Here is a 23,474-nt window from a genome sequence, read left to right on the forward strand (position 1 = left end):
CGGGATATGCTCAACAGGAGAATGCTAGGAAGCTCTAGGCCGTTTTTAGAGGATGCAGAGTGAGGCCATCTCTCTAGATGCAGTTATCTATTGTTGCATTTTGAAGGCATGTGGCAATACGCAAGACATTGATATCATCAAAAGAATTCACAATGATATTGTTAGTTAGGCGTTGTTGAAAGAAAAGGGCGTGCTAAGCAAAGCACAAAAAGTGCTTCAGGAGCTACTTGTTAAGGATGTTGTCTCTTGGACTTCATTGATTATAGGATATGCAGAACAACGGCAAGGTCAAGAAGCTCTTAGCTGTTTTCAGTGGATTCAAAGCGAGGACATATCTGCAACTGCAATCACTTATGCTTGCATCTTGAAGTCATGTGACACCACTCAAGATGCTAATACAGGCAAAAGAATTCAAGACGATATTGTTAGTCAGGGGCTGCTGAAAGAAATCTTAGATGAAATCACCTACGCTTTCCTCCGGAAGCTATGTGGTACTATGCAAGACACCGATATAGGCAACAATTCACGATCATATTGTTAGTCACGGGCTGTTGAAAGAAAACATTGTGCATGGCAGTGCCTTGTTCAACATGTATGCCCAATATCTTCTATTTCAAAATGCCTAAAAAGTGCTTGAAGAGTTGTCTTTCCATGATGCCCTGTCCTTAAGATTTTTGATTGCAAGATATGCACAACAAGGGCATGGCTAGGAAGCTTTAGGCTGTATTCATAGGATGCAAAGTGAGGGCATCTCTCCATATGAAATTACTTATGCTTGCATTTTGAAGGCAAACGGCACTACGCAAGACACTAATACGGGCAAAAGAATTCATGATGATACTGTTAGTTGAGGGCTTTGAAAGAAAACATCGTGCTTCGCAATGCCTTGGTCGACATGTATGCCAAATGTGGTACACTTTAGAAAGCACACAAAGTGCTTGAAGAGCTACCTGTCCGGGATGTTGTTTGTTAAAATTCATTGACCACAAGATATGTCGATCAATGGCAAGGACATGAAGCTCTAAATTATTTTCAGCAGACGCAAAGAAACAAGGGCATCTCTCCATATGCAATCACTTACGCTTGAATTTTGAACACGTGTGGCACCACTCAAGATGTTGAACGGGGCAAAAGAATTCATGATGATATTGTTAGTCACGGGTTGTTGAAATAAATCTTAGATGAAATCACCAACAGTCTCCTCCTAAAGGCATGTGGAACTATGCAAGACACCGATATGGGCAAAAAAACCATGATCATATTGTTAGTGAGAGGCTGTTGCAAGAAAACATCATGCTTGGCAATGCCCTAGTCAACATGTATGCCAAAATTTGTCTACTCAAAAAGCACAAAAAGTGCTTGAGGAGCTACCTAATCGGGATGCCCTTTGTTGGCTTGTAATGATTGTCGATATGCACAACAGGGGCACGGCTACAAAGCTCTAGGCTATTTTTTAAGGATGAAAAGTGAGGGCATCTCTCTAGAGGCAATTACCTATGCTTGCAATTTGAACGCATGTGGCACTACGTAAGACACCTATATGAGCAAAATAATTCATGATGATATTGTTAGTCAAGGGTTTTTGAAAGAAAACAGCATGCTTGGCAATGCCTTGGTGGACATGTATGCGAAATCTGGTGTACTTTTGCTAACGCTAGCCCCATCTACAGCCCCTTGGACAAATTTGTAGCCATCGAGCCTCTCTCCCAGCCATTCCCTTGCCACATTAAGTGCTCACATCGCTACCCATCAACTGATCCATCATGAGCTGCATTTTCAGCCCTGTTTCCTGTGACAAATCTATTGCGTTTAGCATGCCAATTTTGCTTTTTTGCGGCCAACTCTCAGCCCTTCATTCCTCTCACATCATGAGTGCAAATCAGCCCAAGATCTACCCCTTGGTGGCCATCAACAGCCCCTTATCCAGACAGCTCCAAAGGTGCATCAAATATACCCCAAAGGTGCTTTATCTTAAAGAGTTATCGCGGCGACATTCCCATTCATGTTAATATGTTTCAAAGATCTATTCGTGTGTATTATTCGCTACCACATCAGCTTTTATCAAAATAATGTTTTACTGCTTACATATCAATCGAAAGGCTATCAATCGATATTGTATCGATTGAAATAGTATCGATCGATTTTGACATAGTATAAAAAGCCTTGATTTACGTGCTTTAGGTACAATTCCCTACACCAAAGTGTGAGGTTACCCCCGACATAGAAAGGTTGAAATGTCAACTTAAAAAATCCTTTGATTTTTAAGAAAATAGATTATTTTTAATGTTAAAATATTAAAAATAAAAAAATGGATAGATTTGAATCATCTATTATTCTAAGCAATAGAAGTTATTCTTTAACTCTATTGTTTTAGTATAAAAAAATAATTCTAAGAACCAGAGGCTATCTTTTTAGCTATAGTGTCTTAGTGCGAATGTATAAATCTAAACATTAGAGGCTATTCTCTTAGCTCTATTTGTTTTAGAATAGATAAATAAATAATTGTAAGCATTAGAGGCTATTTTTTAACTATAGTGTCTTAGTGCAAATGTATAATTCTAAACATTAGAGGCTATACTCTTAGCTCTATTTGTTTTAGAATAGATACTAAAAGTGATATTTGATGGTTAAAATCTATCATAGCTATAATATGTGCATATATATAGATATAGTGTTAATTCATACATTTTGGAACATATCATTCACTAGGTAGATAAGACATTGATTTAAAATATTAAAATAAACATTTCTATTGCAATTAAAAGGTTACCAAAGGTTATTTGAATTGTAATACTTCTATACTTTGTTGTTTGAGCAAGGTCTCCTACTTCTAAGTATGGATAAGATATACACATACATGTAGGGTCTTTGGGTTGTCATGAACAAATGTTCTTACCTCCATATAGACATAGAATAGGTCCACTTAGTGCCTCTTGGTTGTTATGAGATGATTCTCTTACTTCCAAGTGAAGTTTAAGATATGAAGTAGGATTCACTTGGTTGTTATCGAGCTTACGCTCTTATCTCTACGTGAATATGGTGGATTACCTATAGAATTCACTAGGTTGTGGTCGAGCGAAAGCTCTTACCTCCTAGTGAATATTAGTCATGCATAGTACTTAGGAGTCACATGGATGTTATCGAGCTCATGCTCTTACCTCTATATTAATATATAAATTAGAGACCTTAGTCATTTTAGAGTCAATTGGTTGTGTTTAAGCAATAGCTCCTACCTCCAAGAGACATAGATAGTGGAATGTGAGATAACTCCATCGCTCATCTAAGTTGTCTTGAGCAAACGCTCTTTACCTCCTAGTACCAGGAATGTCATATCTATTGGTGATTTTTCCTAAAATATTATCTTAACACTATTCATTCATCAATTTTAATTTACCAAACCATATCTATAACCTTTTATCTTTCTCATTGCATGAATATGGTGAAAATTTATAATCATAGTGTATCTGTAGGATATATTTTTTTGAAGTCAGAAAGCATGGTGCGAGGAAAAGAGTGGACATATGTGGAGGAAATAGAGAAAGGAAAAACAATTTTGTTTGTGAAATGCAAACATTACGGGCATAAGTGGCACAACAACCCAACTCGCATCAAGGAGCATCTATTCGGCACTAGCCCCATGTGAAGGAATGTGGAGCACCGCCCAAAGATATATGGGTCCATTTGCAGGGTATGGAAAGAGATGCAAACATGCATGACTTCTTCCTAAGAGACAGAAGGGTATGACAGGTAGGTCATCTATCAACATGCATGACTTCTTCCTAAGAGACAGAAGGGTATGACAGGTGGGTCATCTATCAACATAGAAGAAGTGAGTGTAGATCAAGAGGATGTGCGAGCTAGCCAAGGACCTTCAATGGGAACAACCTGAACACAAGGTCCTTACACTTTTCCAAATGGTTCCATGGGAGGGATGGATGCAAGTCCCAGGACATCCATCAAAGCACAAAAATTTCTTAAGTCCTGTTCATGCCGCAGACCTTGTGTACGTCTTTTCTAACATGCGTCTCATTCATGCACCCACGAAGATAGCCAAACGGGCGACTGAAGTACACTTTGGAGTGCTTCAAACTCATGAAATGTGGTGGAATAGAGGTGTAGCGATGATGAGATGGAGTGGGAAGTGGCTTCAGAATGTTCAAACAATGAAGAGGTTGATGACCTGATGCCTGTGATAGATGGAAAAATGTAAACATCTTTTCATGATAATGTATCTACTCTATCTTACTCTAGCTCACTATTGAGCTATATATCTCACTTTTTTGAATTAAGACCAACATGCACACCTTTGGACAATGTATAAGTCTTCTCCATTAAGTTTTTACGTATTGAGGAGAGTTCGCATAGACATAAGTATTGAGGACATGATGTGGCAACCAAATAAAATAACATTAACACATCTTAAACAAAATGACATCTACAAACCAAATTCTCAACAAAGTCATCAATTAGCAACTCCAAAATGAATTCATTGCCATAAACGTTGAGAGAATACAATGCGTTTCAAAAAAGGACGGGGTAATTTGCCATTGAAATTTCCAACTACAGTCTACAATGTCTTTAAGAAACTGCGATATCCACCGCTTCTTCAAGATCTACGTTCAATGCTTCATCAAGCATATCCACCGTTTCTTGAATATTTGCCTCGTGACTTGGTCCTGTCTCCTCAGGCAAGGAAGAGAGAGGACCATATCACGCTTTGTATCTGGCAAGTTTTTGCGATAAAACAACTACTTGTGCTTCTTTGGCTGCCAACTTCTCTTGTAGCGAGAGAACGCTCTCTCCTTGGTTGGCTAGTGTAGCCCCCTGAGACACGATATTAACAATTTTTTCATTCTCATCTGGTAGGAGCACCACTGGCCTCTTTCGTGTAGGTGGATCTGCCTCCCCAGGACGAGCTTGTCCCCTTTCTTTAGCTCTTCCGAGTCTAACACCAGCATTGAAAAGACAGTCTGTCCAAAGGACGCGTTTCTTCATTATATCTTGCACGAAGACTTGCTGGATAAAGTACATGGCAACTTGATTGTTATTATGTAGATTGTGCTCCTTTTCGATGAAGCGGAGAAGCAACACATGTGCAAGCCCTTTGTGTTGCAAATCTGAGATTTTCAATGGTGTCGTTGTCTTGGCACGACCTGACCTCCTGAACAGTACATCTTTCACAAAAAAGGAGGGACGACACTTGCGTGAGTCCTCCAATTTTGTTGGTTCGCCCTCCAAACCCTCGGGCTCCGCGACCCCTCAACAAAGAATAAGGAGAGGTCTTGAGCCCCATAACACAGGCTCTCCTCTCTGAGGATGCGTTGAGACTCCTCGTGGTCGAGCTCAATGTCGACATTGGGAGGAGCGTATGGGGCTGCCATTTCCTGTCGAATCTGTAACATTTAATGGTCTAGTAACTTGTGTGTAGCGGAAAATAGCATGAACATAGTGAGCATTTCATTAGAATAGCTTCCTAATGAGAATAACAAGAGTGCTTGGGTGGAGAGAGCAACAAAAAGTATAACACCTAGTTAGATAGCATGAACAATACTTCAAAAGAGAGAGGAATCAAGCAATTGACAATATTTGAGGACCGGATCGGTCCCCCCTCCAAAAGGCTTTGTATTATGGTTTCTCCCATCAAGAGAGACATTTTACAATACAATTCTTTGTGTTCCTTCAATACTAGCTAGTGCAATGAAGATGGAAACTTCATGCACTAAGCAAAACATTATCAAACACAACATCAATTCCCTCATGGTCTCAAACCCAAGACCTCACATACCTTCGAAGATGGTGAGAGCTAGCGGGGTATGAGAGTAGATTGAGAGGAAGAAGGAGTATTCTTACGAGAAAGATGTACATCTCCTCACATAATCACTCATATTAGCATAGCTTAGCTTAGTAATTAGCATGGGGTTAGCATGGTAGAGTAGATGAGCATGCATTGAAGCTTGGCTCTTGGTTGGTTTTGCATCACAAAGCCAAGAGTTATTGGTGTAGGCCTCCCTTCTCACAAGCTTGGAGTAGGTGGTAAGCTTTCCATTAAAGCTTGAGAAGGAGAGAGTCTTCTTTGCTTCACACATGAGATTGTGTGAGTGTGTGTGTGATAATGCCTTCCAAATATCAGTCCCCCTCTCTCTCTCTCTTGGTCAACCCCTCTTGCTATTTGCTCATCCTCACACCTCATTGGGCCTCCCCAGGCCTAGCCAATGGAAATTAGGTAGCATAAGTGATAGTCTTCTGAAATGTGTCCCCCTTTCCCCTTTTGTGAGAGCTTTAGGTAATTACTTAATTCAACTAAACTCTCATTGGACCCCTTTCCCTCCTGGCCAATAGGAATCATGCAAGCCATTGGGCTGTTGAATGCTCATTGGACCCCTTGGGAGACTGTCCAATAGTCTCTAGAGAGCTTAATTCTTATTGGTTCTTTTATTAAGTATTTTTAGATTAATTAAACTAGATTTACTTTAGCTTAATTCTCATTGGTCCACCTCCAAGGCCATCCAATAGGAACTAAGTACACATTGTGGGCATCTAGGCTAGGGAGCTGACATGTGTCCCTCATTCCCTTTGTGTAAAGGGAGCTTGTGTGTGTGTGTGTGTGTGTGTGTGTGTGTGTGTGTGTGTGTGTGTGTGTGTGTGTGTGTGTGTGTGTGTGTGTGTGTGAGTGAGTTTCTCTCTCATCTCCTACTTCTAGGGCTCGCCCCCTCCTATGTAGGGATGGTTGAAGACTTTTGGGACACACACAAAAGCATCCAATTTCCCTAGGCTTTTGACCTTTGGACATAACCTTTGAATTTTGGAACCTTAGCATTTTGGAAGTCGTAATGGGCTGAACCTTAGGGTCTTTTAAGCCCATTGGTGCACATTGCTCTTCTGCAGATGGCCCCCCTTTTGGATCCCTACTTTCCCTCCTTTGGATCCCTACACGGCCGGTCTGCTAGCTTAACCAATATTCTAGCTTTTTCTCCCCTGGCACTTCCCCATATTAAATGATCAGTTTAACATGAGAAAATCATTTAGGAAAATTAGATATTGATTATTATGATAGAATCACACGATAATAAAATATTAGATCGAAACAATAGATACACATTGATTAAAAAACTACAATCGATGGTACAATCAATGTTCAATATACACAATTTTAAAATTCACAGCTCTCTCATCACTTTGACAACACCAATGTAATGAAATAGCATGAAATTTCAAGACAATGGACATGAGACAAGACAAAACTATTTCATTGCAAAGTATAAACACACTCTCAAATTACATGGTATGATTTCAATCATTGGATGGTATGAAGCCTACACTATCTGGGAGTGTGCGACCAACACGCTTAATGCCTTGTAACATGCTGAGGAGATCAAGTGAGGACTTGTGCTAGGTAGGATTGGGAGATACACAAGTGCACAGGACTTCCTGAAAGCGTTTGAGGAAAGCAATATAATTAGTGTCATCATCCATAGGTAAATATTTAAGGAGTTCTTGAATGAATTTACAAAGGGAGTAGATATCTTGGCTGCGCGTGTAGACTGAAGGATTTCTGGATATACATTCGGGAGCCACCTACCAATATCGCTTGCTCCAGGTTACCCTTGTCGATGGGAGAAGATTTGGCAACTTCGGAAATGTGTTCTCTGTTGGGAACAAGGTTGCACTAGCCCAATCACATACGCCCACATATACTCCAGCCCAACCAAAATGCAGGAAGATATTACTTCCATGAACATCATTGTGAGTGTTTTTAAGCATCATAGAATGCCCAAAAAGATTATAAGTGTCGCGATCCACAAACGTGCCCTTTTTACAAACTTTGGAACTAGGCTGGATTTTTCTTCACCTTATTTTCCTCAAACAGATGGACAAAGAAAAATCGCTAATTCCACATTCCTAGACATTTTTAGAGTGCTATGTCTTAGATAACCAACAAGAATGGGAGAAATATCTAACTCTTATAGATTTTGCCTATAATAACATTGTACATTCCTCTGTAAGAAAAGCTTCTTTTAAGATTATTTATGGCAAACCACATATTCTTGCTCCAATCCTTCTTACCAATGATAAGATATTTAGAGCTAATGATTTTTATCAGGATCTAGATATCGCTTACACTCAAGTGAAGCGTACTATCCTTAGATCTCAAGAAAAGCATAAGAAAGCAGTAGATAAACATTGTTGTGATCTCAAGCTAACTAGAATACAATTTGTTATTCTCTAGTTTGATAAAGCGCGACTTAAGAAACAAGCCAATCATAAAAAGAAACTCGTAAAACTTTCCAATAGATGTTATGGCTCTTTTAAGATTATAGATTAGATAAATGACGTAGAATTTAGATTGGATCTTCCAAAGAATTGGAAAATCCATAATGCTTTTCACATGAGCCTTTTACAACCTTTCATTGGGTGAACCTCCTGTAGAACCAGCTACAAAAGATCCCCCTGAGGTAGAGGAAACTCAAGAAATACTTCTTCCAAAATAGATCATACACCATTAGGATTGCCAACTAAAATATGGAAGAACTCATCGTACGTATTTAGTAAAGAACTCGTCATAATTATTTAGTAAAGTTTAAGAATTATCCCCTCTAGATGCTCAGTGGATGACTCCTCTTATAGCCTGGCATGTGAAATGTTGACCATTTGGCATTGCATGAGGGGGAGAGAGAGTGCTCACAAACTTATTTACACTCCTAATAAGAGTTTCTCTGGCTTCATCTACTTCCAATGAGTGGACCTCAAGCTGGCTTATGATTTGGAGTAAGTGATCCAACATTAGTTTAGCCATTTCATCTTGGATTTTTACTGCCTTCCCTTCCCCATCTAAAATCAAGTGAATAAGGTCTCAACTTCTCTTGACTTTTAGGGCCTTGAAGAAGTACCATTGATTAGCTGCCTCCGACTGCATGTAGGTTTCTCTGGATAATAATATGGCCTTCCTAACCTCCTCAAGTTGTTGATCGACCATGTCATTTTTTTCTTCCAGCCATCTTTTATGCTTGGCTTTAGAAGCTGACCCTCCCTATTTTTTAGAGGTTGACATCTCCACTTCATCTGCAAGGTGCTTCAGGCACTCCTCGCGATAATCTTTACAAATCTTGCATATGTCTTTTTTTACCAAACCCTTTGGGGTATTTTCCTTCTCCTTTGGCTTTTATGCATCCGACCCAGCCTCAAGACTCCACAACCAAATAAATGGGGAGGAAAATGGGAGAGAGGCACCAGATACGTAGGAAAAATAAGGGGAGCCTAGGATAAAATATCCCAGACCTCCAAGAGCCTATCCAACCATAGAACAAAGCCAAAACCCGAGCTAAAGATGGTAGACAACACGACATAAGAAACCTACCTCACACTGGTCGGGCACAACCACAAAACAACGCTCACTCCCTAGCACTTGTCCCTCGGAGAAACTGGGACCGACTGGACAAACCAAGAGAGATGCATGAACTCTAACACTTCGCTGGTGTCACACGACTTGTCACCCAAACGGATGCATGTACTTAATACTTTAAATATGATTTCCCTTTCTCACTTGAAACTTTGCACAAGATATTTATGAGAAAATGACGTAGAAAAGGACACAACACTAGGGACCAGAAGATGGGATGGTCCCCCCCTTGAAGGAGATTTGTCTTATTATTTCTAAATGGTTACAAGCACATAAACGCAAAACACCATACACTACTCGTATCTCAGATACTATTTTGATGCATAAAAATCGGTCAAGTGAATCCGAGCTAGGATGAAGACAAGGTGTGGACAGGTGGCAAGGATTTGAGCGCACTAAGCCTTGACCTTTCCCTTTTGCCCTCTTTAAGAGTGACTCCACTCATCACACACAAAAAAAAAACCTTTTTGTAATCTACTCGACACGCACTTAATATTGATCACCCCTCAATTTGAAAAACTCGAAAAACCTTTCTCATTAAGTGAAAAAGACAAAAAACTTTTATTCAGATGAGACTTGGTTCATCCTCCCATGCTTTCCATGCCGCTTATCACAGGCTAAATGAGTAATAAAGCTAATGTTATTTATAATGAGCTTCACAATAACGCTCTGATACCACTTGTAAAGCTCTATTGATTACAATGGATAATGATTGCTTGCATTCATAATAATAGATGGTTAATCCTAAGCTAAGTTTTCACTTGAAATCACGTAATAATAGTATACAAGAAAAAGATGCAATGGATTATATTACATCGAGAGAGTGATTTTGTACAATGGTCTTCCATTTATAGATGGAGTGGTACATGCATGTAGTAGAGGTGGCAAATGCTAGTGCATCCACATAGGTGGCTAGGTGTTGTGTACATGAGGAGGTTTAGGACAAGTGTATGCTCCATGTGGCATGCAAATCAAGCACTAGGTGTAGGCACGTTTTCCATAAGGGTTTGAGGATCTTAATTATGTGCGGTTCACATGTAGTGAAGTTAGGGTTATCCTAACAGGTTTCTCATGTCGGGTTGTGTCTTGCCATCTTTAGCTCCGGCTTCGGCGTTGTTATATGGTTAGATATGCTCATGGAGGCCTGGGATATTTTATCCCAGGCCCCCCCCTATTTTTCCCAGGTATATGGTGTCACTCTCCCACTTTCCTCCCCATTTATTGGGTCCTGGAGACGAGGCTGGGTCAGACGCTGAAAAGCCAAAGGAGAAGGAGAGTACCCCAAAGGGTCTAAGAAGCTAGGGGCGCACTCTCTTCATAAGCCTAGCCAAAAAAGCCATATGCAAGATTTGACATAAAGATATTAATTTGGCCAACCCTAGAGCATGTGATATTTTTGCCGACAGTATTCAAAAAGCGGTCAAAACATTAGGTCCAAGAATAAATAAATCTCGCGAGGAGTGCTTGAAGCACCTTGTAGATGAAGTGGATCTGCTAACCTCTAAAAAACAGGAAGGGTCAGCTTTCGAAGCCAAGCGTAAAGGTGGCTGGAAGCAAAAACTGACCTGGCCGATCAACAACTTGAGGAGGTTAGGAAGGCAAGATTATTTTCCAGCGAAACCTACCTACAGTCGGAGGCAGCTAATCAATGGTACTTCTTAAGGGCCCAAAAAGTCAAGAGAAGTCGAGGCCTTATTCACTTGCTTTTGGATGGGGAAGGGAAGTCAGTAAAAAACCAAGATGAAATGGTTGATCACTTACGCCAGATCATAGGCAAGGTTGAGGCCCACTCACTGGAAGTAGATGAAGCCAGAGAAACTCTTCTTAGGAGTGTAAATAAGACGATCTCCCATCCAGAAGCCAACCTCCTTGAGAGGGCTTTTATCGAGGAGGCATCTTCTTTGGCGTTACATGCATTAAGCAAGGAGAAGTCCCCTAGGTAAGACGGTTTGACTACTAAGTTCTTCAAAGAATTCTAGGAGGATCTAAAGTCCCCAATCATGTGAATGGCTAATCAAGCCTTGGTCGATGGAGTCTTAGATTCAAGCATAAAATGGGACCTCATAAAACCTATCCCCAAGCAAATTTGGTGCTCTCCCACAACATTCATATGCTTGTCCGAAAAAAAACATAGCTCTTTTGTCCAAAACCTTTGAGTTTGAAATGTTTCAAGTCAAATGATACACACAGATGTATAACATTATTTTTGCATGTGTCTTTGTGTGTGCATACCAGTATTGCATGGGTGCTACAAGAATGTTATTATATGTATGATAGTTTGCGTCCGTGTGTGTGCGTGCAAGAACACCAACACAGCCATGATTTGTATTTTTTCCACGCTTAAGGAAAAGGGGAGCAAACTATTCCACAAAAGAGATGTGGTGTCGAAATCTGGAGGTTACGTAATAGTGGAGGGTAATAGTGGAGGGTTGTCTCATATTGGAATGGAGTACGACGTTCTTCGTAAAGCAATGGGTGAATTTGAGCCAAGGCCTCAAGAGGATGTGACTAAATGAAAGTTTCGCTTTGCAATCCATAGCATTTACCAACATCGGTGGTTGCAAAGCCATTTCGAAATACAACTACCTAGGCTAGGCCTACGTTTATGAAGCTGCTTGAAGCCCAATATACAATAAGTGGTGCGACTTGCGAGCTTATAGGTGAAGAAAGGATTGTATGTTTATTTAATTTATGTTTATATACATGTTACTTTAATAAGCCCTATGACTTAGACGTAACAAAATCATAGCCCCTAATTAAATTTAAATAACTAGAGAGAGAGAGAGAGAGAGAGAGAGAGAGAGAGAGAGAGAGAGTATAGAATCTCCTTAGAATGTCCTCTATAGATTTTCCCAAAATCATAGCACCATTGACCCAAAAGTTCACGATTGGACAAAGTGTCATAATTAAGTCAACCTGATATGGTCAAACAAGGCTTTTAAGAAAAGGCCTTGGTGGAGAAGGTAGCACACTTTAAATGCTCAAGTAGCACACGGAGGATGATGCTCCTAGTCATTCTCACAAACCACTTTCATGGTTCTGCCTTAAAATCTCATCAAAAAGCAAGACGATGACTATGAGGCATGAGCAGTTGTGGGCTAATTTTTTGGTCCGTATCCTCAAACGAGTGGAGGTGGGTGCCACTCATGCTCTCACAAGCAACTTCTAATTCTTATTGCTTAAAACGTGGGAAATGGAAGACTCTCTCTTGGAAGCAAGGAATGGATATTGTGAGATTCTCTTGTATGCCTCTTTCTGTGGACCCCAAGTTCTCTCAAGAACTCAAGCCAAGCTTTTTCCTAGTTTGGATTATAATTGAATGTAAAACCCCATCGTGCTTTCAACCCATGATGGCATCCATCTACTAACATTCTATGGCGCTGGGGGTGAGGTGCCACATGTCGTTAACTGCCACCTGAAGGCTTGAGACAAAAAAGACCTGGCAAAAAACAGCACACGCTCGCCATAACGGCGCCTCCACGCTCTGCCAAGCAATGAAGTTGAGCGACGAATATGCTTGGTGGCAGCTCTGCTTGGTGGCGGCCGAAATTCAAAAGGCTTGCAGCAGTAGGACCCGCCCCTCAGACCGGCTTCATGAGCTCAGACTGCGCACAGAGAGAGAGAGAGAGAGAGAGAGAGAGAGAGAGAGAGAGAGAGAGAGAGAGAGAGAGAGAGAAGAAGAAGAAGAAGAATAAGACTGCTTTGTGCATTCTCGGCAGGCCACTACTGTGAGAGAGAGAGAGAGAGAGAGAGAGAGAGAGAGAGCTCGAAGAAGAGTCTGCTTCGCGTCTGCAAGGCAGGAAGGTATCCTCCTCACCCATCTTCTCACCTCACCCATGCTTCCTCGCTTGCACAGGGCAGCCCTCGCCTGAGCATCACCCACAAGGCAGCCCTCGCCTGCCTGGCTCTCCGCCTATCCCCCCCCTCTGTTTAGTGCTACCCCAAGGTGACGCAGCTGCATTCCTTGCTTGCACAGGGCAGCCCTCGCCTGCCTGGCTCTCCGCCTATCCCCCTCTGTTTAGTGCTACCCCAAGGTGACGCAGCTGCACGGGCCGTAAGGTGACGCTGCTGGATGGGCCCCAAGGTGACGCAGCTGCTACAGCATGGGCATGCACATCTGTGCTGGGCATCGTGGCCCTCGCCTGGCCGGCTCTCCGCAGCCCTCGTCGGGGTCACGTTGATGTTTTCACGAGCTTGCTGCCTCACGGGGCTACTGCAGCATCGATTCGAGCTGCTGCACGGGGTTGCAAAGCTGTGCTGTGGCTCTCGCACGGGTTGCTGCACGGCTGAGAGAGAGAGAGAGAGAGAGTCGCGGACGGCTATTGCGCGAGATTTCGGGGCTACTGCAGCATGGGATCGAGCTGCTGCACGGGGCTGTTGCACTATGTTGTGGCTCTCGCACATGCTGCTACACGGCTGAGAGAGATGGCTATCGAGCGCAACTACGCTCTTTCTCTCTCTCTCTCTCTCTCCCCCCCCCCCCCCCCCCCGGGGTTGCATGCATGGTCCTCTCGTGCACGCTCTCTGTCGCGCACTCCCTCCCTGCGCAGGGTGGTGCTTCTTGCTCACTATTGGCGCTCTCTCTCTCTCTCTCTCTCTCTCTCTCTCTCTCTCTCTCTCTCCCATTGCATGCATCATTTAATCAACTGAAATGAAATAAACCTTACATCTATATTTCGGTTGTAGGCAGCAAGTGAGCAAGCCAAGACAAGTGGAGTCGAGGTGTGTGCGAAGTCAACCAGGTAAATGTTTTGGCTAATTTTTATTTCATTTGTTTATTTGCAAAGAGAGAGAGAGAGAGAGAGAGAGAGAGAGAGAGAGAGAGAGAGAGAAATGACAATTCACCCGAAATGGCCACTAAAAAAAAACCTAGGTTAATGAAATGGAATGAAATGTTATCTTAATGCCTTTCAAAGGCCAAAATGACCTATGAGACCAAACTGTTACAAAAATTGTGAATGTTTTGGTTAACTATTTATTTGATTTGTTTTGTTTTCACACAAAGAGAGAGAGAGAGAGAGAGAGAGAGAGAGAGAGAGAGAGAGAGAAATGTTTTGTTAAATTAATGTTATTAAAAATCTAACATAGAGAAAAAGATACTAAATGATATTAACATCTTCAAAGGCCAAAATAACCTATGAGTCCAATTTGTTACAAAACTGTGAATCTCATACCATGTTTGGGTGCTAAATCCATCCTCGTTTGCACTCTAGCTATTGAGAGAGTATGGCTCGAATAAAATAAAACATAGAGAAAACGAAATGAAATGATATTAACGTCTTCAAAAGGCTAAAATGACTTATGAGACCAGACTGTGAAGATAGAGATAGAGAGAATGAAATGAAATGGAATGAGATTGTATATTAATGTCTTCAAAAGGCCAAAATCACCTACGAGTCCAAACTGTTACAAAGCTGTGAATCTGAAACCATGTCTGGGTGCTAAATCCATTCTCCTTTGCACCCTAGCTATCGAGAGAATTTGGGTCGAATCCTTTGTTGTACTCTTTGTCAATGTTATGTAGCCCCGCTCCTCAATCGTGGCCGTTGTGATCTCCGTAGCTCCTATGCGAGAGAGAGAGAGAGAGAGAGAGAGAGAGAGAGAGAGAGAGAGAGAGAGAGAGAGAGAGAGAGAGAGAGGTCCAGTGTTGCTTCTGAACCCTACAAATTTTAGATACATAGTGAAAGTGTGTGTGTGTGTGTGTGTGTGTGATGGGAAATAGAGCTAGAAATCTATACTATGAGACCAAACTGTTACAAAAAATGTGAAGATAGAGAGAAAGAAATGAAATGAAATGTTCTACTAATCTTTACAATTAAGTCAAAAGGCCAAAATAACCTATGAGACCAAACTGTTACAAAAAATGTGAAGATAGAGAGAGAGAGAGAGAGAGAGAGAGAGCGAAGTCGAATGAAATGAGATGTTATATTGACGTCTTCAAAAGGCTAAAATCAACTATGAGTCCTAACTATTACAAAACTGTGAATGTGATACCATGTCTGGGTGCTAAAAGACTACAAAATACTTCTACTACTAGAATCCATCCTCATTTGCACTCTAGATATCGAGATCGAGAGAGTATGGCATGAAATGTTCTAGGTAAATTAAGTTATTTTAACGTCTTCAAAAGGCCAAAATCAACTATGAGTCCAAACTGTTACAAAACTGTGAATTTGATACCATATGGGACTAGAAGGTTACAATGTGTTGAATCTGATACAAAGTCAGAGTAACAAAATGAAATTACCAAATGATAAAATGATAAGATAAAAGTACTATGGGATCCTAAACAAGTAGGCGTGAACTAAGCCGAGAGCGAGAGAGAGAGAGAGAGAGAGAGAGAGAGAGAGAGAGAGAAGGGGGGGGGGGGGGAAGAAAACACACACAAACACACATAGAGAGACAAAGAGTTGAAAATGAACTGAGTTTGAAGGATACTTACACACATACACGCGTGCATGCTACACAACCACACACAAACAAAGAGAGAGAGAGAGAGAGAGAGAGAGAGAGAGGGGGGGGGGGGGGGGGGGAGGGGAGAGGGAGAGACGTAGGAAGAGTTAAATGTGAGTAACAATTCCATCCAAAGATGTAGATTTTAATGTCATAGATAGGGTTTCCAGAGATCTTGGGCTTGATGTAAATGCCTAGAGCAATTCCAATAGGCCTTAGAGATTCTTGCGTAGTCTTGAAAATCAAGGCATGATACTCAAAAGGCAATCCCAAGAGAGCCTTCATACTGAACCAAGATGGTATCTTTGTCTCCAAATCTACCTATGCTATTCCAATGATAGTAACATAACCAGTTTGTCACTCTCATACGAATAGTTTCAATAGATCCCAAGGTTATAAGTACCCTGTTGTAAGAAATTCAAGAGGGAATTTGGACGCAACATCTTCTTCTTAACAATAAGATAAAACACCTAATTGTTCTATACATCATGCCGAGTTTGATAATTGTGGGAGGAGATGATGTCCCAAAGAGGCAAGGACTGATCTATTTTCCATATGATGCAAACAGAGGGCTTCTCTCCAAAAGGTGACCACATGGATAGAAGATCACATGAAACCATTATAGATTTCAAAAAGGGTTGGATAGAGAGAAAAACACGTATGATTGAAAGATCCAGTATTGCTTCCGAACCCTATAAATTTTAGATATAGAGTGAAAGTGAGAGATAGAGAAAGAGAGAGGGGGATGGAGAGGGAGAGAGAGGGATGGAAATCAGACTTAGAAACAGACTTATTTAAAGAGACATATTGTAAAGTCAAGTTTTGTGGATGAAGTCCTAGAGCAACTACACTTACAATGTCTCTCTTTTTTTTTCTTAGGAACTTTATGGCACCTAGGGTATCTGCTGAATGTTTTGGTCATGGATTGGAAGCGATGGAGATAGTAATGGATCACATAATAATTCACTACTCTCCGGAAAACAAAGCTGACTTCTTTCAAAGCATTGTTCGAGGTTTCGTTCCGGGTGTTACTATACAAGAAGCTTGGAGAACCTACGACCGCACTTCCATGACTCGAGATGGGACACCCTTGCACCAGGTGTTCGTCAGAATCCAGAATGATCCCAGTCAATGGTTTCGCAACCTACGCCTTTTGCAGATTCGAGTAAAGATGGGATATTCAGATGCCCTCTACCTTGATTCTGAGTTAGGTTGTTGTTCTATATGTGAAGTTTATAGCAAAATTAATGCTCTAAAGAGCATTGTAGGACCTGATAAGATAGAGAATCATAAGGAGCCTATTTTCAAGCGTCCCAGTGCTAAACGCTCTTTTCCCATTTTCAAATGTAGATGGGGTTGAGCATGTATTGAGCAAAACTTTTATCTACTGAACAAAAGTGATTCATGAGCATTTTGGTTTGTTTTCCACTTCTCATGCAATCCTTTGTTGTTTTTCACATCTAGATAAAGATTATGTATTTTTTAATTCTAAAATAGAAAACACTTAAAAAATGAATATTCTACGAGGGTTACTTTTTAATTTACAAGCATTCAAACCTTCTCTCTGGTCGTCACATTTCTCTTTGCAACCACTGTAGTTTTTTGTGTACAGTAAAATGGAGATTAGTTGTGCCATTCCATTGGCTATTGCAACCAACGGCTTGATATCGTCTGGGATAGTGTAACTGCATCAGCCGGTGCAGAGGAGATACTGTCATCTCTTCCTACTATTCGCAATGTGTGTGCAGCAAAGAGAGCAGCTCGAAATGTCGGGAGGAATAGTGCACTTGCTAATGAACGGGAGATACTTTCATCTCTTCGTATTTGAAATGTGCGTGCGGCAAAGAGAGCAGCTCAAAATGTTGAGTGGAATTCAAAGAAGCAAATTATTGAAACCTTGCTAGAGATCAAAGCCTCCTGCAATAGGATGGAGACAATGCAGACCAATGTCTCTAATGTGGTTGAAACTTTAAGCTCTGCATTGGAGATTGAAAGTGGGATACTATGGAAATTGCGAGAAGAGACAAAAGCATCAAACATGTAGAGATTAGAGGGTGAGGCATACATGAGAGAGAAACTTTCCAAAGTTGAGGATTCTCAAAAGATGGTATTGGCATCTATTGAGAATCTTCGAAAAGAGGCTTCGCGGAGTCAACGTGAATCAAAAGGACGAATGCAAAACAATAATCTATGACAAATCGTGCCAGGATTGAGAAGTATCGTCAACAAGCTTGATGCTTTGACAAAGGTTCAAGGTTCAAGAATTTCAAATATCCGAGCTACCTCAAATGAATTAAGTGCTTTGGCTAGATTAGTTCGACCAAAGCAGCGTCAAGTTTCTCAACGACCTATTCCTACTAATCCTATTAATGGTAGAAATATGTAATGTTTTTGTTGTATCTTCATCAAACTGTTCTTTTTAACTGAGTCAAGCCGTTGTGTCAAATGTATTTAGTCCTACTTATGGTAGAAATATGTAATGTTATGTTGTATCTTCATCAAATTGTACTTTTTAATTGAGTCACTATCAATGTGTCAAATGTATTTAGGTTAGAGGATATAGTTAGATGTCCCAGTTTATATTGATTTTATTATGCATAAGAATGTTCTTTTAGTGATAGATCCAAATTATATGAGGTATATTGTATTTATATGAGATCTATTTGCACCTAATTTCATAGATGGTATCTGGACCACGTATATTATCACCTGGTCATGCACGACGTAGTCGACTGTGTGATGATTCGCGAAAGGTGAGGCGCCAAATAGCGCGAGAGAGAACAAGGCATTCACTACAAAGTACTATTGGAACTTTATTGGAGTGCAATGAAAGGCAAAGCATGCATGATGTACATGAAGGAAACTCTGAAGCCATGAATGTTAGGACAGCAATGAACTTAGTAGAGGGAAACTATTCTAAAGTAGAAAAGCATTGTTTGTCCATCCGCTTTGAATATCCAACATCTCTCCTTTTACATCACAAGTCTATGGCACCAGTTCTATCCAAAAAGTGTGTGTTGCACAATTTAGGAAGCTTAGATTATGTTTGCTCCAAATGTGGAGCAAAGGCCTGGAAGGACGAAGGAAAGACTATCCAAACATTTGTGGGTAAATATTGCTGCTCTGATGGAAAAGTCCAATTACTTCCTTTGAATGAGCCACCAAATGAATTGAAAGATTTGATGAGCTCAACCACAACAAGAAGTAGACAGTTCTTACAAAACATTCGAGGATATAATAATGCATTGGCATTTGTGTCTCTTGATGCCCATATCGATGAGACTATTAATTATGGTGGGAGAGGTGTATACACTTTTAAGATTCACGGCTCTGTCTATCATAGCATTGGTTCTTTAGCGCCAGCCCGAAGGACAAAATGAAGTCCCACGCTTTGCACAATTATATTTTTTTGATACCGAACATGAGTTGAGCAACAGATTGCATCATGTTTCAAATTTAGATCATAGTATTCTAGAGTGTTTACAAGTGATGATGCATAGAGTAAATCCTTATGCAAATTCTCTACGATCTGCTGCTTCTTTGTCTGGAAATGCTATGGTACCCAATATGATTGCGGAGCATCGTTGTGATGGTTGGCAACATCTTGCTCCAAGGGGTTCTGAAGTTGCTGCAATTATGCCAGGACAAGGGGATGATAGAAATATTGGCTATCGTGACATTGTACTAAATTTTCGACACGGGGGTTTGAAAAGAATCTCCAGTATGCATCGAGCTTACATGTCCTTATTGTATGTTTTATTATTTCCAAGTGGAAAGGATGGGTGGCATCTTTATTTACAGACTGCCGATGGAAAAAAATTGAGTCAAAAGCAATATTATGTCTTTCGCTTACAAGTAAGAGATGATACTGTGGAGTGTCTTCTGCGAGGAGGTAGGCTATTACAACAGTATGTCGTGGATGCTTATAGTACTCTAGAGGAGTCACAGCTTTTGTGGAGGCGAAATAACCAAAGAACACTTTGTGGTGAATTGTACCAAGGATTGGTTGACATGGTTGAGGCTAGAGATGGCTTAGAGAGGGTTGAAGGTCAAAATGTTGGCCGTAGAATTGTTTTGCCTTCATCTTTTGTTGGAGGTCCAAGATATATGTGCCAACTATTTCAAGATGCAATGGCAATTGTTCGTAGTAGGGGAAAACCGGATCTCTTCATCACATTCACATGTAATCCACGATGGAAGGAAATAGATGATGCATTACTACCTGGACAAAGTGTCGTTGATCGTCCTGATCTGACTATACGAGTGTTTTATCAGAAGTTCCAAGATATGATGCATTTACTTATCAAGCAAGCCGTATTTGGTGGGAGGTGATTGGACATGTTTCAGTGATTGAGTTTCAGAAAAGAGGTCTTCCTCATGCACATATATTGTTGATACTTGCATCCGAATATAAACCCACAGATACATTACACTATGACAAGTTGGTTTGTGCAGAGCTCCCTGACAAGAATGTGTTTCCAGAATTATTTGATGTAATGAGTCGTTGTAATGTTCAAGGGCCATGCGGTCCTTTGAACCCACGTTCTCCATGTATGGTTGATGGTAAGTGTAGATTCAAGTTTCCACGAACATTTTCTACGTCTACAAATGTAAACGAAAGTGGATATCTTGTGTATATGAGAAGAGATGATGGAAGGTTTGTTACGTCTAAAAATTACAATTTAGATAATCGTTGGGTTATTCCTTACAACCCTCTCTTATCACTAAGATACCAAGCCCATATTAATGTGGAGATTTGCTCTATTGTCACTGCCATGAAATATCTTTATAAGTATGTCTACAAGGACATGATCGAGCCACTGTTGTCCTTCAAGATGGTGAAGGAGCTACTGATGAGATCAATAGTTATCTCAATGCACGTTATGTTTTTGCATCTGAGGCTATGTGGAGAATATTTGGCTTCGACATGCATAGTGAAAGGCCAGCTATTCAACGATTGCAAGTACACCTTCCATTGCAGAATATGGTTACATTTCAAGATGGTGATGATGTATCACATTTGCTAGATAATGAGCAAAATAGAAAAACTACCTTGACAGAATGGTTTATTGCAAATCAAAATTATCTTGAAGCAAATAGATTCACATATACTGACTTTCCAAATGGTTGGGTATGGAATAAAAGTCGAAAGGCATGGTCTCTACGACAACAGGGTGTTTCTATTGGAAGAATGTATAATATTGTCCCTACTGCTGGTGAGGTTTATTACCTACGAATGTTTCTCAATATTTACAAGGGATGTAAGTGTTTTGAAGACTTGTGTATGTATGATGGTCACATCTATGATACATACAAGGAGGCATGTATAGCTAGAGGATTATTGCAAGATGATGAAGAATGGTCAATTTGCCTCCAAGAGGCATCTTTTTTTCAAAATGGAATGCAGTTGAGACAACTGTTTGCAATCATATTAGTCTTTTGTGAGCCACTTCATCCGATTGCTCTTTGGGACAGGTTTTGTACTGAATTTTGTGAGGACTATGTTTATGCCCTAAGGATGCGTATTTCAGATGCAAGTGTGCGATTTGATGTGGCAAAAAATCAAGCTTTGCTTCATATAGAATGCTTTTTGCAACAACATGGCAAGAGGCTTTGCGATTATATGTTGCTTGCAATAGACTCAACATTGGTATCCTTAAGTGAAAATGGTGCTATGGCTGAAGAAACAATGTTCAATGTTGATGAACAGTGTAGTATAGCAGATTGTATGGAAACTTCCTTAAATGAGGATCAGCGAGATGCGTATCACCAAGTGCTACAAGCTGTTGACACACATTCTCGGAAGGTATTTTTCCTAGATGGTCATGGTGGATCAGGAAAAACTTACTTATATAATGCACTTCTTTCACGAGTGCGAAGAAGTTGTAGAGTTGCTCTTGCATGTGCATCCTCGGGTATTGCAGCTTTGCTTTTGAGTAATGGAAGAACTGCTCATTCTAGGTTTAAGATACCTTTGGAGCTTCACTCTAAATCAACTTGCAATATAAAGGTAAATAGTCAACTTGCAGAACTTCTAAGGAATGCAGTTTTACTTATATGGGATGAAGCTCCCATGACACATCGCTATGCGTTTGAAGCAGTGGACAGAACTTTAAGAGACATTATGCAGCGAGATACTTTGTTTGGTGGAAAAGTCATTTTGCTTGGAGGTGACTTTCGACAAATACGACCTGTTGTACCAAAAGGTAGTCGTACAGACATTGTAAATGCTTCGTTGTGTCATTCTCACATATGGAAATACACGAAGATACTGAGGCTTACCAAAAATATGTGTATAGTTGATTGCGGTTCAAATTCACTTCAACAAAGTTTTTCCTGTTGGGTGCTTGATATTGGCAATGGGGTTATGGATGATGAAGGAGACTTAGACAGAGTCAAAATACCTTCTCACATGATGCTTCCAGGAAATAGTTTGGCAGATCTTCTAAGCTTTATATATGGATATTTGTGTCATTTGCAAGATCATGCAACTTTTTTTAGAGATCGAGCAATACTTGCTCCACGGAATAAAGAGGTGGATTTAATTAATGACTATGCATTGCAAATAATGCATGGAGATTGCAAAGAGTATCTGAGTGCAGATTCAATTTGTATGTCAGAGGAAAACACACATTTGTACACAATTGAATATCTGAATAGCCTTACTCTTGGTGGTGGTTTTCCACCTCATGCTTTAGTCTTGAAAGAAAATGCTCCTATCATGTTGCTGCGCAATTTGGATCCAAGACATGGATTATGCAACGGAACTAGATTGATATGCAAGCAATTTCATCATAAGGTAATTGAGGCAGAGATAGTTAAAGGATCAAATATTGGAGAGAGAGTTTTTCTTCCAAGGATTGACTTCATTATTGGAAGCCATCAGGGGCTTCCATTTCAAATGAAGCCTCGTCAATTTCCAATCAGGCTTGCTTTTGGGATGACTATTAACAAAGCACAAGGGCAAACACTTGGAATTCTTGGTCTATATCTTGAGTCATCGATCTTCTCTAAGGGACAGTTGTATGTTGCAATGTCACGTGTACGAAGTGCAGCTTCTATAAGGATTGTTGTCAATACTGAAAACACTCAAGCAGAGTGTTACTACACTCCAAACATTGTATTCAAGGAAGTATTACAACTAGTGAGCTCATAACAATAAGTTCAAATTGACATTGTGGCTCTCACTTAAAGTCAGACACACTTGATGTTAAATTTTATTCATATCTCTTAGAGCAAAGTATTGCCCATAGATGGACCCTCGACGCAGTGCTTCCTATGTAGTGGGTCACATCACTGAATTCATTCGAGGTATTTATCTTCTTTTTTAAATTAGTTTATTAACTTGACCTATTATTTTCTTGAGAAGATTGGCTTATACATTGACTTAATCTGTTGAAGATCCACCGCAATGGAGGGGAAGAGTTCCTGCTATGTTTTTGGTGATCTTATTTGATCAAACTCATATTATATTGTAAGAGTTTTTATATATGGTATATTTGTAGTTTTAAGCTTTTATTGCTCTACATAATTCATGGATGCCTTTGCAGAGATCACTCCCATCGAGGTTTTATCATCGTAGGTGTTTATGAAATGCTATACTTAGGTAGAGATATGTCCATGG

General features: G+C 40.4%; 1 protein-coding gene across 1 annotated transcript; it reads left to right on the forward strand.

The window, feature by feature from the left end:
* Positions 1-18,723: 18,723 nt before the first annotated feature.
* On the forward strand, positions 18,724-23,006 carry LOC147462007 (uncharacterized). Its single transcript, XM_086506962.1, has 7 exons — positions 18,724-19,153; positions 19,311-19,898; positions 20,126-20,413; positions 20,644-21,170; positions 21,258-21,387; positions 21,490-22,461; positions 22,549-23,006. Exons 1-7 carry the CDS (start codon positions 18,724-18,726, stop codon positions 23,004-23,006), a joined length of 3,393 nt encoding a protein of 1,130 aa, XP_086363088.1.
* The last annotated feature ends 468 nt before the right edge of the window (positions 23,007-23,474 follow it).

This window comes from Adiantum capillus-veneris, chromosome 3 (genome assembly GCF_014529385.1).
Source record: "Adiantum capillus-veneris isolate H3 chromosome 3, ASM1452938v2, whole genome shotgun sequence".
Classification (NCBI taxonomy): Eukaryota; Viridiplantae; Streptophyta; class Polypodiopsida; order Polypodiales; family Pteridaceae; genus Adiantum; species Adiantum capillus-veneris.